Raw genomic sequence first — 14,691 nt, 5'->3', positions numbered from 1 at the left:
TAAATCGGCACGGCCTCCTGGATCGTCGGCCGGGTCCGCGAGGGGGCGTGGAGCACCCTGTCCGGGCGCCCTGCAGCCGCGCCGACTCCGCCAGCGCACAGCTTTTGCAGAGCAGAGTCCACAGGCCCCGGGCTGCTGCAGGAATTAGGAACCGACCGGCCTCCCCGCACGCGGGACAGGCAGGGAACCCCAGATCCCAGCCCCCTCCCCTTACCGATTCGCATCCCATCCCGGCCATCCTTGGATTGGTGTTTGAGTAATGCACTTCTGCGGTCTGACCAGTTCCGCAGCTGCCCGTCGTATGGTCATAAATCAGTTTGCCAGGGGGGAAAAAAAAAAAAAACAACCCCTGGCTCTGAAGCCAGTTTGAGCTGCAACTTGCGTGCCGGCCCCTGGCCCAGCTGGAACGGGGCGCGTGCCCGTTCCTTCTGAAGCTTGGCCCGAATCTCCAGGCTCATTTTGGTTTCTAAACGCTCAGTTTCGGGACCTGAAGGAGAGGTCATCTTTGCAAAGGGTCTGTGAAGGTTTAGTAACCACTCTGCTTGCAGCAGTTACATTGAGGAAGTAAATGTTGGAAGTTAGGGTTTGTTGAGTTTAACGTTACAGAAGGCAAGTTGCACTCTTCAATCCCTCAATGATTTTTAAATGCATAATCAAAGTTAAAGGGAATAAAGGCTTGTTTTTCCTTCATCAAGAGTATTTTCTCATTGAATAAAAATTAAAGCTTTCCTGATTCAATCTGAAACATTTGCTTTTTAATTATTTATTTGCTCCTCATTACTGTATCCTCTTTTTTGAAGACCTCAGTTGGGTACTTTTCATTTTTTTTAAGAAAGATTCATTTATTTATTTGAGAGGAGGGGAGGGGCAAAGGGAGAGAGAAAACAGACTCCTCGCTGAGAGCCAACCAATCTCACCACCCTGAGATCACGACTTGAGCCAAAACCAAGAGTCAGACAACCAACTGGGCCACCCAGGCACCCTGCATTTCTTTTAAAATAACAAATTGCATGGTGCCTCTCTTTGACCAGTAAGCATGTAAGCCCTCAAGAGGCAGCTTGAATGCCTCTTCTTTGGAGGGTCTTCAGTTGTTATTCCCCTCTTCCCTAGCACCCCTCTGTACTGCAGCAGGGTTGAGGGCCACGCTTAGCTTGGTGGAAAGAAGAAAGGAGGCCTTCTCTCTTTCACTCAAGAGTTAAACCTGGGTTTGATTTTCTGCTTAGCCACTTTGTAGCCAATGGTCACCATTAAGTTGTTTCCAAGACTGCTGCTAGAGTGAGTCCTGGGTTTGCCCTTTACAGAAGCTTGAGACCATGAACAAGTTACTTAACTGAGAATGCTGGGTAATAATGGAACCTACCTCCTAGTGTTAGGAGGATTAGATGAGTTAGTGCTTAGAACAGTGCTTGGGGGCGCCTGGGTGGCTCAGTCGGTCAAGTAGCTACATTTGGTTCAGGTCATGATCCCTGAATCCTGGAATGGAGCCCCATGTCCGCTGAGCAGGGAGCCTGCTTCTCCCTCTCACCTCCACTGGTGCTCTGTCTCTCTCTCTCAAAGAAATAGATAAAATATTAAGAAAAAAAAAAAAAGAACAACAGCGCCTGGTATATAGTAAGCACCATGTCCACATTAGCTATTATAGCTCTGTGACCTTGAATAAGTTAACTCACTTCTCTGAGCCTTTGTTTCCTCATCTATAAAGTGGCAATGAAGATAAGCACTTCATGGGGTTGTTGTGGGAATTTGCCCTCGAGCTTCTGTACTAATGAGCATTCAACAATGGTTGCTGGAATTAATCAGTATTATTGGTTTATGCGTGTCACCACATGTGACTTCCAGCCAAGCGAGAGATCTGCCAGGAAGGATTGGGTGGTGGTTAAGAACATGGGGTATAGAATCAGGCTGCCTGGGTTCTTATTTGCCTCCACCATTGAATAGTTCTGTGACTTTGGGGTCAATTTACTTAATGCTCTGTGCCTGTTTCCACATCTCTTGCAAGAATATTGTGAAGATTAAATGAGATGGTCCATGTGAAGGGCTTAGAAAATTTTGTTTACTATTTAAATTTACTTTGTAATCATTGCTTTTTAAGTCTCAACCGTGTTAGCACTGGGTCTAGCACATAGTTATTACTCAATACATATTTGAGTGACTAGTAGTATACATGATTAAATATGCTACAGTACAGATGATATGTTCAGGATTTAGGGATGTAAGTATGCCCTGGCTTCTTGATACTGGAGGAACCTCTCATGAAGGGGTGGGGTTGCAACCATCCTCAAAAGCCGTGTCACAACGTGTCCTAACATCCTGAGCTGCTGTGATTGGGGGGACTTCATGATGTGCAGGCCTCCTGCCTAACTGCTTCGCATACAACTCCCTTTTGTCTTCCCTTACTTTCCCATTGCTTTCTTGATCATCAGAGATGAGGCAGATGAAAGTGATAAGAAATGAGGACACCAAGGATTGGGATTTGAAATAAAAAATTTGGCTTCCAGGGATCCCTGGGTGGCGCAGCGGTTTGGCGCCTGCCTTTGGCCCAGGGCGCGATCCTGGAGACCCGGGATCGAATCCCACATCGGGCTCCTGGTGCATGGAGCCTGCTTCTCCCTCTGCCTGTGTCTCTGCCTCTCTCTCTCTCTGTGACCATCATAAATAAAAAAAAAAAAAAAAAAAAAATTTGGCTTCCAGGCCCAGCTCTGTGCATTTTATTTAATGCTTATTAAATAAATACACTACTTAATATTCATGAAACACTTGTATGTATATACGTATGTACATATTTTTAACCATGTTCCCTTGATCAAGTCAGCCACTCTGGGCCTCAGTCTACCTGCAGAATGAGAATAGTAATATCCTTCCACATAAGATTTGTGGTGTTGGATCAAATGGGCTTGAATGTGGGAGGGAACTTCATAAAATAAACCATAGACCCAGATTAGTTCTTGTTGGTCTGATTATTGTAAGCTCCAGCTATGAAACTGAGGGCTGGCTCTACAATCCTGACATTTGAAGGGCAGTTGGCTGTCTAAGGATGTGAAATTAACAAACTTAGAAACCTCTCCTGCTTCCTTTTCCAGCCTGACTATGGGGTCCTTTTCCTAATCTCTTCATTCTTTCCCTTTTCATAAAAGATTTTACTTCCTTGAATAATGTATTTTTATGGTTTTGCATTTGGGTACCATTTTCTACTGACACGGTGGCTATAATAAAAGACAGTAGTAAGTGTTGACAAGGATGTGGAGAAATTGGAACCTCTATATACCACTGGTGGGCAGGTAAAATGATACAGCCACTTTGGAAAACAGTCTGGCATTTCCTCTAAAGATGAAACAGAGTTAACGTAGGACTCAACAATTTTACTCATAGGTATACAGTCAAAAGAATGAAAACATACGTCCACATAAAAATTTATACCCAAATGATCACAGCAGCATTATTCATAATAGCTAAAAACAACTCAAGTGTCCATCCACTGATGGATGCATAAACAATGTGTGGTGTATCCATGAAAAGAATATTGTTTGGCATAAAAAGGAATAAAACTACTGATGCGTACTACAACATGGGTGAACCTTGAAAATATGCTAAGTGAAAGCAGACACAAAAAGCCACATGTTGTATGACTCCATTTATATGAAATGTCCCAAATAGGCAAATGCATAGAGACAGGAAGTGGTTGCCAGCAGCAATGGGAAGAATGGAGGGTGAGTGCTAATGGGTATGGAGTTTCTTTTGGGGATGATGAAAATTTTATGAACTTGATTGTGGTTATGATTTCATAACTCTGGGAATATACTTAAAACCACCACATTATATTCATTAAATGGATGAATTATGTGGTATGTGACTTATATCTCAATAAAACGATTACAAAAATGGATTTAGATGACACATTTTATTACAGAGTGATAAAAGACAAAATTTAGAGGTTTTTAAATAAACTTGTACTTTTTGATTGGCTAAAGAATGCGATGATATTTATCACTAACTCAATAACATGTTATTACCATACCAGATGGAACTGGTATATTTTACGTATTTTTAAAAATTAATTAATTAATTAATTAATTTATTTATGAGAGAGAGAGAGAGAGAGGCAGAGACATAGAGAGAGGGAGAAGCGGGCTCCTTACAGGAAGCCTGATGCGGAACTCGATCCCAGGACCTGGGATCACACCCTGAGCCAAAGGCAGACGCTCAACCCCTGAGCCACCCAGGAGTCTCTACATATATGTTTTTATAGTAATATTCTTGATAGAAAACAGAAAAGGTGCCATGAATAGTCAAGAAAATCTCAGAACATTTCAAATTTGAAGAAAATTATCCATATATAAATCATTCATGAGTGGAGTTTCCTACTATGAATTTTCAGATCATTTGTTATTTTTATGTGTTCCGTGTATATCTTTTATCTTGAGATTTGCCCATGTAGTCCTAACTATGACATACTAATTAAGACATCCAAAATCCACGTCATGTTTCTTCTTTAGGATAATCCCAGAAATACTTAACAAGACAGTGGCTTGTGATAGAGCATCTAAATAAAGAAACCCAACAATATCACTATTCTCTTTGTGCTGATGGTAGACATGTCAATAATAACAATAAGACTCACTTATATGGCATTTATTACCTGCCAAGGAGATGTATGCATGTATATGTACACATGTATACATATATATGCCTTTAATATATATACCTATATGTATATATGCCTTTATATAGCAACTCCTTGTAGAAGATATGCTTATCACCCTCATTTTACAGATGAGAAAACTGAGGAACAGAATGTTTAAACTAAGTGGTCATAGGTTATCCAGCCATAAAGTGGTAGTGCTGAAAGTCCCTACTCTTAGGATGCTAGATGACAGTTTAATGGTGTCATTAACTAGTAATTTAGAGGGTTACAAAATGTAATGATAGGACACATGTGAAATGGATCATGTATATAAGACTTACAAAATTCTAGGGTGACATCTTTTTGCAAACAAGTAGACAAATGATTCTTTCCATTCAGTTGGGAAAAGTCCAATTTATTTCTGGAAGTGTTTATGTTTTGACAAGATAGAACGGTCACTTCCTCTACTAACTGTTAAACCGAGTCTTCCTTGCCATGTGGTTTTGAAAACTTAATTTGAACTCCATTCATTCTGAATTTGTAATCATTTTAATGGGAAGATAAATTGCAGTTCACAATTTTGCCAGCTGTAAGGATAGACGTGGAATGGGAAGGAGAATTAAGAAGGTAATGAGGAATGCTTAATTAAGAGAGAAGACGTTTCAAGCATTCCAGTTATGCTCCTCTACCTAGACTAAATATGCTAATTACAACAATCTCGTCCAATCACTAAAGCTGGTTCCCTACAAGCAATTTACTAGGCAATGAGTTTTAGCTAAATTGTAGGAAATTGTAGTTCTTTCTAATTGTTTGATTTATTTGCCTTTCTGCTATAACAGACTGCCTTTCCAGACTCCTACAGCCTTGCTGTTGCTTTTTTTTTTTAAATAAAAGCATGTTCAATAAATATTGTTTTCCTGAATTTGCTTCACAAATGTTAATGCAGTATGTAGATAAAAGGTAAAAATCAGCTCACTGAACCAAAAACCAAGCTCCAATAAAGTAAGACGAGAAAAAAAAAAAAAAAAGTAAGATGAGATAAGGAATGTAGAACATTCACAGGAGAAAAAAATCCATTTCATTGCATTTTGAACTTAAGGAATTTTACATTTGGCATGGAGATTGTCTTCAGGAGTAGGCCCTACTGGAGGCCATTAATATGGAAGCTTAGCTCTACTAGACACTATAGCTGAAGGGAATTTCAGGAAACCACTACCCAGAAGCTACCACCAAGATCTAGAGTTCCAAACAGTAGGAGAACACTTTTAGTTTTCTAAACAGCGAAGATATCCTGGAGTCAGGAAATTACTGCCTGTTTGGATAAAGAAAAGGGGAGGATGCTGTGGGAAATAGAGTCACTGTATTTGGAGTCAATGCAGAAAAGCCTGGTGTAGTGTGTTGAATTGCCTTGCAATCAGAGGCTCTTCCAACATACAGACTATTCCTGTGAACATCTTTTCTGCTTCACAAAATTGGATATAAGGGCAGAGAGCACAACCCTGGTACAGAGCAGACCTTTGGTAAGGCTCATTTCTTACCAGCAGAGAGCATTGAAGGTATTTTGTCACTTGCAAAAACATCATGTGAATAGAAGATGTTTAGTAAGTGCTCCATAGGTTGTGGAATTATTTTATACCCCTATGCACTTATTTTCATGTAAATCTTTTTCTGAGATGATTGGGGTGTTAGTTGTTTATGAATAATGTATTTGTGTTTTCCCAAAGGCCAATGCTGATATTTAAGTTATGGTTTCCATCTACCAGAATCAATAAACCTGAAAATCAGCTAAATACCTCTCAAAAGAAGAGAATGTAAAGGGAAGGAAGATAGCTCTCCTCTCCTGTTATTCCCAGTATTCATTTATATCAGGAATTCATTTGTCTTGATTAAGTGGTGGCTCTTATATGGTTTCTGTGAGGTCAGCCATTAGGAAAAGATAGAGGAAACAATGATCAACCTTCTTTATACGTAGTAAGTCATCACACTTCTCTATTCTTCTATCCTTGTCCACCAAGGAGAAGTGGATTCTAGAACTGAGATCCTTGTTCTAGTATTTATCAGCCTTAACCAAACTTGTAAGCTCCTGTCAGTGAGTGTTTTTGTGGATTATTACATACTTGGGAGACAAGAGTGGAGACAATGGGGACAGAGGGCTTAGTGGGCTGGACGGTATGCTTGCAAGCAGCTGTTCCCGGCGGCACAGATCTGTGGGATCTGTTGTCCTCAGGGCTGGCTGCGATGATTCCATCCTGGAAGAGTTCAGAGGGAACACTGACTTACTCGGGTCTGCTTAAAGAATCACTTTCTTGTAGCTTTTACAATAATTTTAAGGTTGGATAGGAGATGAGATGAAGTGAGCGAAAAATCACCCGGGAGTGTGGGACAAGATGTTTCTTTTGTATCTGTAGTTTGCAGATGAACAGCTGTTGCTAGGGTGTGACAAGAGGGGACAAATGCGGGGGGCCTCCAGTTCAGGGAAGCCCATAGCACCTACAGAGGAGATAGGAGGAGGACCTAGTTAGCAGCTGGTATGAACAGAGAAAGTCTCAAATCTGTCCATTCTTACCCCTCATCTGCTACTTGTTAGGGGTGGTGGTTTGCTTATTAGTTGTGTGTGTGTGTGTGTGTGTGTTTAAGATTTTATTTATTCATAAGAGACACACAGAGAGAGGCAGAGACAAAGGCAGAGGGAAAAGCATCAGGTGGGGAAACCTGATGCAGGATTCAATCCCAGGACTCCGGGATCATGACCTGAGCCAAAGGCAGACACTCAACCACTGAGCCACCCAGGTGCCCCTGTTTATTAGTTTTAGTGCTGATGACATGGATCTCCCTGCAATACTTGTACCTACTCATTTCTGATTCTGATATTTTCCCAGAGATTCCTTTTATTGAGGCGAGCTGTGGCCCAGCACCCACCTCGATCTTGGCCTAATTGAGATCATCCAGCCCCATGAGGCCCTGCTTTGGGTGGTGAAACTATTACTGCTATAGAGAGCTCAGCTGGGTGCACTGAGGGAGGACCAGGCAGGAGTCAGAGGACCAGTCCTAGAACAGCAGCTCCTCTGATCTTGACTTAAGGTGTGAGAAACAAATGAGCATTCTGATGAACACTCTCATTAACAGGGAAAGTCTCATTTCATGCTATCGTGTTTTCATTATGGTTGGGTTAGTCACTGCATTTTATTATTTGTGAAGCTTGGCCATTTTCTAACAAGTTATGACATTTTGGAAGAATACACTATGAGTGGCGTCTTGACAGTAATAGCAAAGAGGATTAGGAAGGGGTTAAGGTAGAGATATATAATTGTGTGCAGGTTTAAGAACAACCACTATCTTATTCATATAAGAATATATGAATGTGCAAATTTGCAAGGCAAGTGTTGAGAAAGGATTTTTTTTCACATTAAAGAAGACTTTAGCACATATTTCTCTGATGGATCCTGGGTTAGTTTGCTATTTACAGTGCAATCCTCTTAGAAGATTTGCCCACTATTTGCAGGCATATGCATCAAAAGCAGTAAAGTGTGAATTACTTGGATTGTAAAAGTAATTCCTGATTCCTCTCCTCTTCCCTAGGAGGAAAGGAGAATGGAATCAACTTGGATCTTCTTTTCATTGAGCTGTTTTGAAAATTCTACTTACCTTTTTTACTCTCTAACTTTTCCATGATTGAAAGTGACTTTCACAGAATATATTCTCTGCAAAAAGCAAGAGGTTATATGACTGTGTTTTACATTCAGGGGTAGAGTGCCCCTTATTTTATGTTTAGTTACGCTGTGATAAGGTAGCTAAAACAAGGCTTTACCAAAGCTGCTTCTTATTGTGCTATTTTTTTTTCTTAAGAACTGATCCCTGGGTGGCGCAGCGGTTTGGCGCCTGCCTTTGGCCCGGGGTGCGATCCTGGAGACCCGGGATCGAGTCCCACGTCGGGCTCCCGGTGCATGGAGCCTGCTTCTCTCTCTGCCTATGTCTCTGCCTCTCTCTCTCTGTGTGTTTGTGTGACTATCATAAATAAAGAAAAATTAAAAAAATGTATTTAAAAAAGAACTGACAACAAAAAGCAGTTAGAGATGAAATTTTAAGGCAGTATATTCTAATGCATAACCATGATTAACTTTCCTTCACATTTGCTAGAATTTATTTTGTAAATGACTGGGTTGTAGAATCTGATAGTCAAACATGACAGTGGGTAGAAGAACCTAAGCCATCGTGAGGGACTATGAACAGAGCTTGGTTGCCATGATAAAGAGCACTTGTCCTGGTGTTGTACTTGTAAGAGCTAAAAGATATCACAAAGTATTTTAAGTACATCCACGTGTAAGGAACAAGGCTGAAAGAGCTTTTTCCTCCAAAAGTTTATCATGAAAAACTACAAACATACAGGAAATTTTAAAGAATTTTACAGTGAACACCCTTACATCTACCACTTAGATTCTGCAATTAACATTTTACCATGCTTGTTTTTTTAAGATTTTATTTATTTATTCATGAGAGACACAGAGAGGCAGAGACATAAGCAGAGGGAGAAGCAGGCTCCCTGTGGGGAGTCTGATGTGGGACTTGATCCCAGGACCCTAGGATCATGCCTGAGCCAAAGGCAGACAGTCAACCACTAAGCCACCCAGGTGCCCCTTACCATGCTTGTTTTAACACATAACTATCCTAATATTCCTCCTTCTATCCAATCATCAGTTCATCTTACTGCTCTTGGGTACTTTGGAGTAAGTTGCAGATAATAATATAGCTCCCCTAAGACTTTCCACATGCGATTTATTTTCTGAACAAATGAGGACTGAAGAGAGACAGTTGGCTGCTATCAACTATCAGCAAAAGTCTTGAGCTTTGATGTTTTTGTACCATCTTAACTCACAGACTTCTATTCCAGCAAAGCAAAGCTCTCCACTGGTGGTCTTATGCTTAGCCATCTGTAACACTGTGGCCAGGGTGATGCTATTATCCTGTCTGCCTTAGGTCCCCTTGGGGGAAGAGGGGGGATCACAGCCATTGTACTTTGGGGAAGGGTTCATTGAGTGTTGGGGAGATATGCTCAATGTTCTCTGCAAAAGGAAATTTGGGTTCAATGGTGAGAAATCAGTGAAAAATTTTTGAGCAGAGTACAAATGATTAAAGCAAAATTTTAGGAGAAATAACTTATAGAGTTCAGAGTAGGAAAATACAGAGAAGGAAGTGTCATAAGAAAAGCCATAAGGAAGAGATAGCATAAGAAGAGTTAGAAGACATTGGTATACACTCCTGCTTTCAACATAATATCCCCTGTAAACCTCCCCATCATGATGGTCACCTGTTCAGCATCCAGATATTTTCTCCCTCATCTTTTACCCTTTACCACCTCTGATTTGGAATAGATGCCTCTGGCATTCAGGATTTTTTTGGTAATAGAAGTAAATTAGAACTCTCGACATATGACTGAAATGCAAGTGGTTCAGGTTCAAATCGCAAAGAGTGATTTCTGTATTGCTTGCATTTTGATGACTTTTTAAGAAACACCTCCATCCAGAGAAAGCCAAAGCTGTATAAAAGTCATCTCTTTATTTAAGCAAAGTTGTTTCAGGATAATTATGATGCAGACTTTTCAGAAAGGTTGCAAAACATTTTTTACTTAAGTAGTTCAAATAAAATGATCTTTCATGTCACACGTTCAATATATTTTGTTGATTTTTTCCCCTCCATTCTCCATACATTTGAAATGGGAGCTACCTTAGATCATCCAGAAGGCAGGTTATTCTCTACTGTTAATATGGTTTAAGCTTACATTTCAGCATACATTGTGTTGACTTTACAATAGTGACTTTGACATTGATTTCATGTTGCATCTTACCATAAAGATAACTAATAAGAACAAATCCGATTAAAAGTGGTTTTAATCTCAGATAATATAGTATAAATTCAGCCTTTTATTCTTCAGAATGGGTGGCATATGTGCAAATGTAGCAAAGCTTCTGTACTCAAGTATTGATAAAGAACTGTGATATCAAAAGCATGATTTTTTTTTTAATCCTGTGTTGACTACAAAAGAGAGCAGCTCCAGTTAAACCCATTGAGAAGCATCCATGAAACCGAAGAAGCTGGGCTTGGAGCCAACACACTGGTCTACATGTTCGCCATTTGCTGACTCCGCACTCATGAGGGCCTTGAGCCAAGAAGGGCAGAGTCTGATTACTCAGGACTTCATTAGAACTTGCAGTTACATATTTCAAGCAAAGGTGTAGCAGTTAGGGGCAGGAATTCCTTACAAACCACTATTCCAATGCACTGGGATTTGTTGAGTCATTTTGTTTATCGTGGGACAGAATGATTTCGTTATTTACATGGTGAATTAACCAGAAGGAATCTTTTCAGTTGTCTTCCTGTTAACTCCATTTTGGGTGGATATTTTGCTGCTAGATAATCTCATTTCCAAAAGGGGAACACTGAGGAGAGGAAGTTGGTTTGGCTATTTGTCAGCAGTTCTGGAAGGATGTTTACTTGGGGAGGAGTTTGAAAACTGTGAGAATTTGGGGGCTTCTCTGGGCATTTCTGATTCTTTTTTGTACCTACCCCATCTATATTCTAAGATTTCCTGGCTGAAGCCAGGCCTTCAGAGAGTCCCTGGGAGAGTGGGAGCAACCCCTTTAAAGTCTTCTTTCCCTCAGTTCTTGAGATTCAGAACATCTTCCCCAACCTGTAACTCGTCTACTTCATCAGTGCTCCTCTGTTGACCCTCTCGCCTCTGCCAGAGAAAACTTCTAGTAGCCAAGACTCATGGACTTCTAAATGTATGGATAGAAGCAGGGTGGGTGGGAGAAATTCTATCCCAGTATGATAGCACAGTAATCATACTGATGGAATCTAATATACGTTTGGGGAGATCATTGCAATCTTTGCTGGCAGCTTATGTGAAAGGAAATTTCATTATAGAATTTAGTCTAGCAGTCCTTAAAAGAACATCCACCTATAATATGACAGTTTGTTTTACCTTGTAATAAAAAATGCTATTCTTGATGGAGCATGGCAACAGTTATCTAATTACATTGTCTGGGGAGTCTTGGGAGCTGGGCCTTCCTGGGGATTATAGTACGACATGTAGCAAAGAGAACACTTATTTAAAACTATACTGTAGTCTGTTCAGATACCTGTTCAAAGGTTATGTTTGAAAAATTCAGTTAGGGGGGCCTGGGTGGCTCAGTTGGTTAAGCATCTGACTCTGGATTTTGGCTCAGGTCATGATCCTGGGGTCCTGGGATTGAGCCCTGTGTCAGACTCCCTGCTCAGCAGAGAATATGCTTCTCCCTCTCCCTCTGCCCCTCTACCCGTTGTCTCTATCTCTCTGAAATAAATAAATCTTAATAAAAAAAAAGAAAAACTCAGTTACTTAAAACCACATATGGAAGAAGGCAGACATTTTACAATATTAGGCCATGAGTCCTTGAGAATCGTATCTTATCTATATGACCTCAAATGCCTCTCATGGCAGAAGGATTGTTGATGTGAAGTGTGTGTTTCTCATAGGGCAGGTGTTTTCTTCTCTGAGACTCCCGATGTCCAAGTTTGATAATTATCCTGGAGTAAGGGGTCAAGGTGATTGATTGCAGGTCTATCTTCCCTTCCCCTTCAGACTTTTAGGAATGGGAAGTGTCAGCAAAAGATGACACCTTCTAGAGGGAAAGTCCAGTTCTCATTGCCAAACTTATTCCAGTGACTTAAAAGAATGGCTGCTACTCTCGCTTTGAGTCTTCCTGTATGTATCTTACAGACTTCCATCAAGGCCTCTATGACCCTTTCTGTTTTTGTCCCTCTTGTGTGGAGAGGGAGGTGAAAGTGAATACCATGTTTCAAAGTGTGGATTAAGGAACACTTTTTCTAGGGACCCATATATGGAAAGGGTCAGCAAGAAGGGACATGGTCCTCCATTCCTCATTATCCTACAGAAGGTTGGGCATGAACATGAAGCTGTCTGACATGCAGTATATTTCTGTTCAGAGGGTAGACCCTATCCCCAAGTTACTCGACCTTCCTATGACACAGACATACTGTGAACTCAGGTACCAAGCAGTCCAGGTTGGGAAACAGCAGGTGTATAGCACCTGAAGACCTTTATTGAACTCTACTATTTGCCAAGTAGTGTGATAAGCATTTTATATGAATTGTATCATTCATTGCTTGAGTAGGTATCATGAGTCCCATATTAGAGATAGAGGCACAAAGGCTTAGAAAAAGTAAGAAATTTGTCCAGAGTCACAAGACCAGACAAATGGAAGAGCTGAGCTTTGCAACAACACAATGCTCCATCAAAAGCAGAGCTCTTAAGTGTACAGGTTGAGGACACAGCTAGACTCAGCCCTAAGCAATTGGAGTCTGGAGGTCAGAGCCAGAGAATGCCTCAGGTGCTCTAGATGCGCAGCCTATATCTCTGAAATTTGGCTTGTCTCAGAGTATTTGTGTCTATGTTGAGTGAAAAATCAAACTTTCATATGTAATAAGAATTACATCAACTACATACATGAAAAAGATAAATAGCAACATTAATACATTTAAAAATTAAATATTTAGAGGTACAAAAAATCTTGGCTTAGTTGTGTGAATAATTAACTATTCACATGGCACCGTATGCATAATTACCAGGAAGCATACTGATGAAATATGTCAGATTGACTTCTGTGTGTTTTATCCTAAGATAATAGAAAATATATTTCACCTATGGATTGTTTATTAACCAGAAGTGGAAGTTCAGGAAAGCGAATCCAGGAGGTCATTTTTTAGGCTATAGAAGGAAACTTACTTATTGCTGCTTTTCTGTAGCATGAAACTCTAGGAAATGGATATTCCCAAGCTTATGTTTTACACATAAGAAATAGGTCAGTTGGTAGGATCACATGCAAGAAACATTTTTAAATATTCCAAATATTATTTGGTATGTTGTAGATTGAGAGCTCTTCAAGGTATTGCTCAATTTCTGTTTAAAGCGAAAACAAATGTTTACTTAGATAACTATAGATCCTTACTTTAGACACTAATATAGAGTCTTGGATTCATTGTTCTCAGAGTGTAAATTAAAATAGAAAAAAAAAAGTCCAGGCCCCCTTGTTTGTTTGTAGGAATGAATGGATAAGACAATAATTTTTCATACTAGACCCTTTTTTCTGATTTTTTTCATACTAGACCTTGAGATTTGGTGGAAAATGGGTCCTGTAGTTTAGGTGTTGATTTTAGGATTAGAAGAAAGCAGAACTTTAAAGGGTTGGGGAGTCTTGGATTCAAGACAAAATGAGTATAAATATTTTCTACAATATCAGGGGATATGTATACATAATGCTAGAATTTTCAAGTAAGCTGAGACAAGACTTGATTTGGAAGAAGAGAGGATATGGAATATTTAAGGGGGGTTATACAGTCTTGGCCTGGGTTTTTGAATAAATGGGCTATCTCAGGAGATCCACGACTCTAAGTAAGCACTCATGTTGACTAAGTTGATTTAAAGTTTTGTTTCTTTTTCTATAAAATGGAAAGAAAAATAGGGTCCTTGAGGTAACATTCATGTGGAGTTCTTAGAATAAGGCCTAGCATGTAAGGAACCTTCATTGTTGGTTGTTGTTATTGCTATTAGTAATAGTAAATATATCAACATGGCTCTGAGTTAACATTCTGGAAGCATATTTTCTTCTATTATGAAGTGAGAGTGTACACATTTTTTCATAATGTTGAAAACATGAATTTTTAAATGATGTCTTAAAACCAATCATGTATGCTGGGAATAGGTAAAAGCTGTGGCTGCTGTTTTTGGAAATAAAGTTTTTGTTGGAACATAAACATGCCCTGTCATTTATGTATTGTTTATGGCTGTTTTTGTGCTACAATAGCAGAGATAAGTAATTACAAATGAGACTGTATGGTGTCCAAAGCCAAATATTGTTATCTGGCCTTTTATTAAAAAAAAGTTTGCCAGCCCTTAATATATATCTAACAGAGAGAAAGTGCATGTATATGTGTGTGTGGTTTGTGCATGGTTATATTAAGGGACACCTACCAGAAGCTGATCACATTCTTCCAAATGAGAGATGAGTATTTTG

General features: G+C 39.9%; 2 protein-coding genes across 2 annotated transcripts in view; one reads left to right on the top strand and one right to left on the bottom strand.

Annotated features, from left to right (window-relative positions):
• DSCC1 (DNA replication and sister chromatid cohesion 1) overlaps nt 1-1,310 on the bottom strand; it is a 36,786-nt gene extending 35,476 nt beyond the window's left edge. The window contains exon 1 of the mRNA XM_041768452.1: nt 215-1,310. Within this exon, the coding sequence (XP_041624386.1) occupies nt 215-224 (10 nt within the window). The 5' untranslated portion in view covers nt 225-1,310. The remainder of the gene's footprint in view (nt 1-214) is intronic.
• DEPTOR (DEP domain containing MTOR interacting protein) overlaps nt 1-14,691 on the top strand; it is a 134,235-nt gene that overhangs the window by 1,382 nt on the left and 118,162 nt on the right. The gene's annotated exons all lie outside the window — the stretch shown is intronic.

This window comes from Vulpes lagopus, chromosome 9 (assembly GCF_018345385.1).
Source record: "Vulpes lagopus strain Blue_001 chromosome 9, ASM1834538v1, whole genome shotgun sequence".
NCBI lineage: Eukaryota > Metazoa > Chordata > Mammalia > Carnivora > Canidae > Vulpes > Vulpes lagopus.
This window is presented reverse-complemented; position numbering and strand designations above follow the sequence as displayed.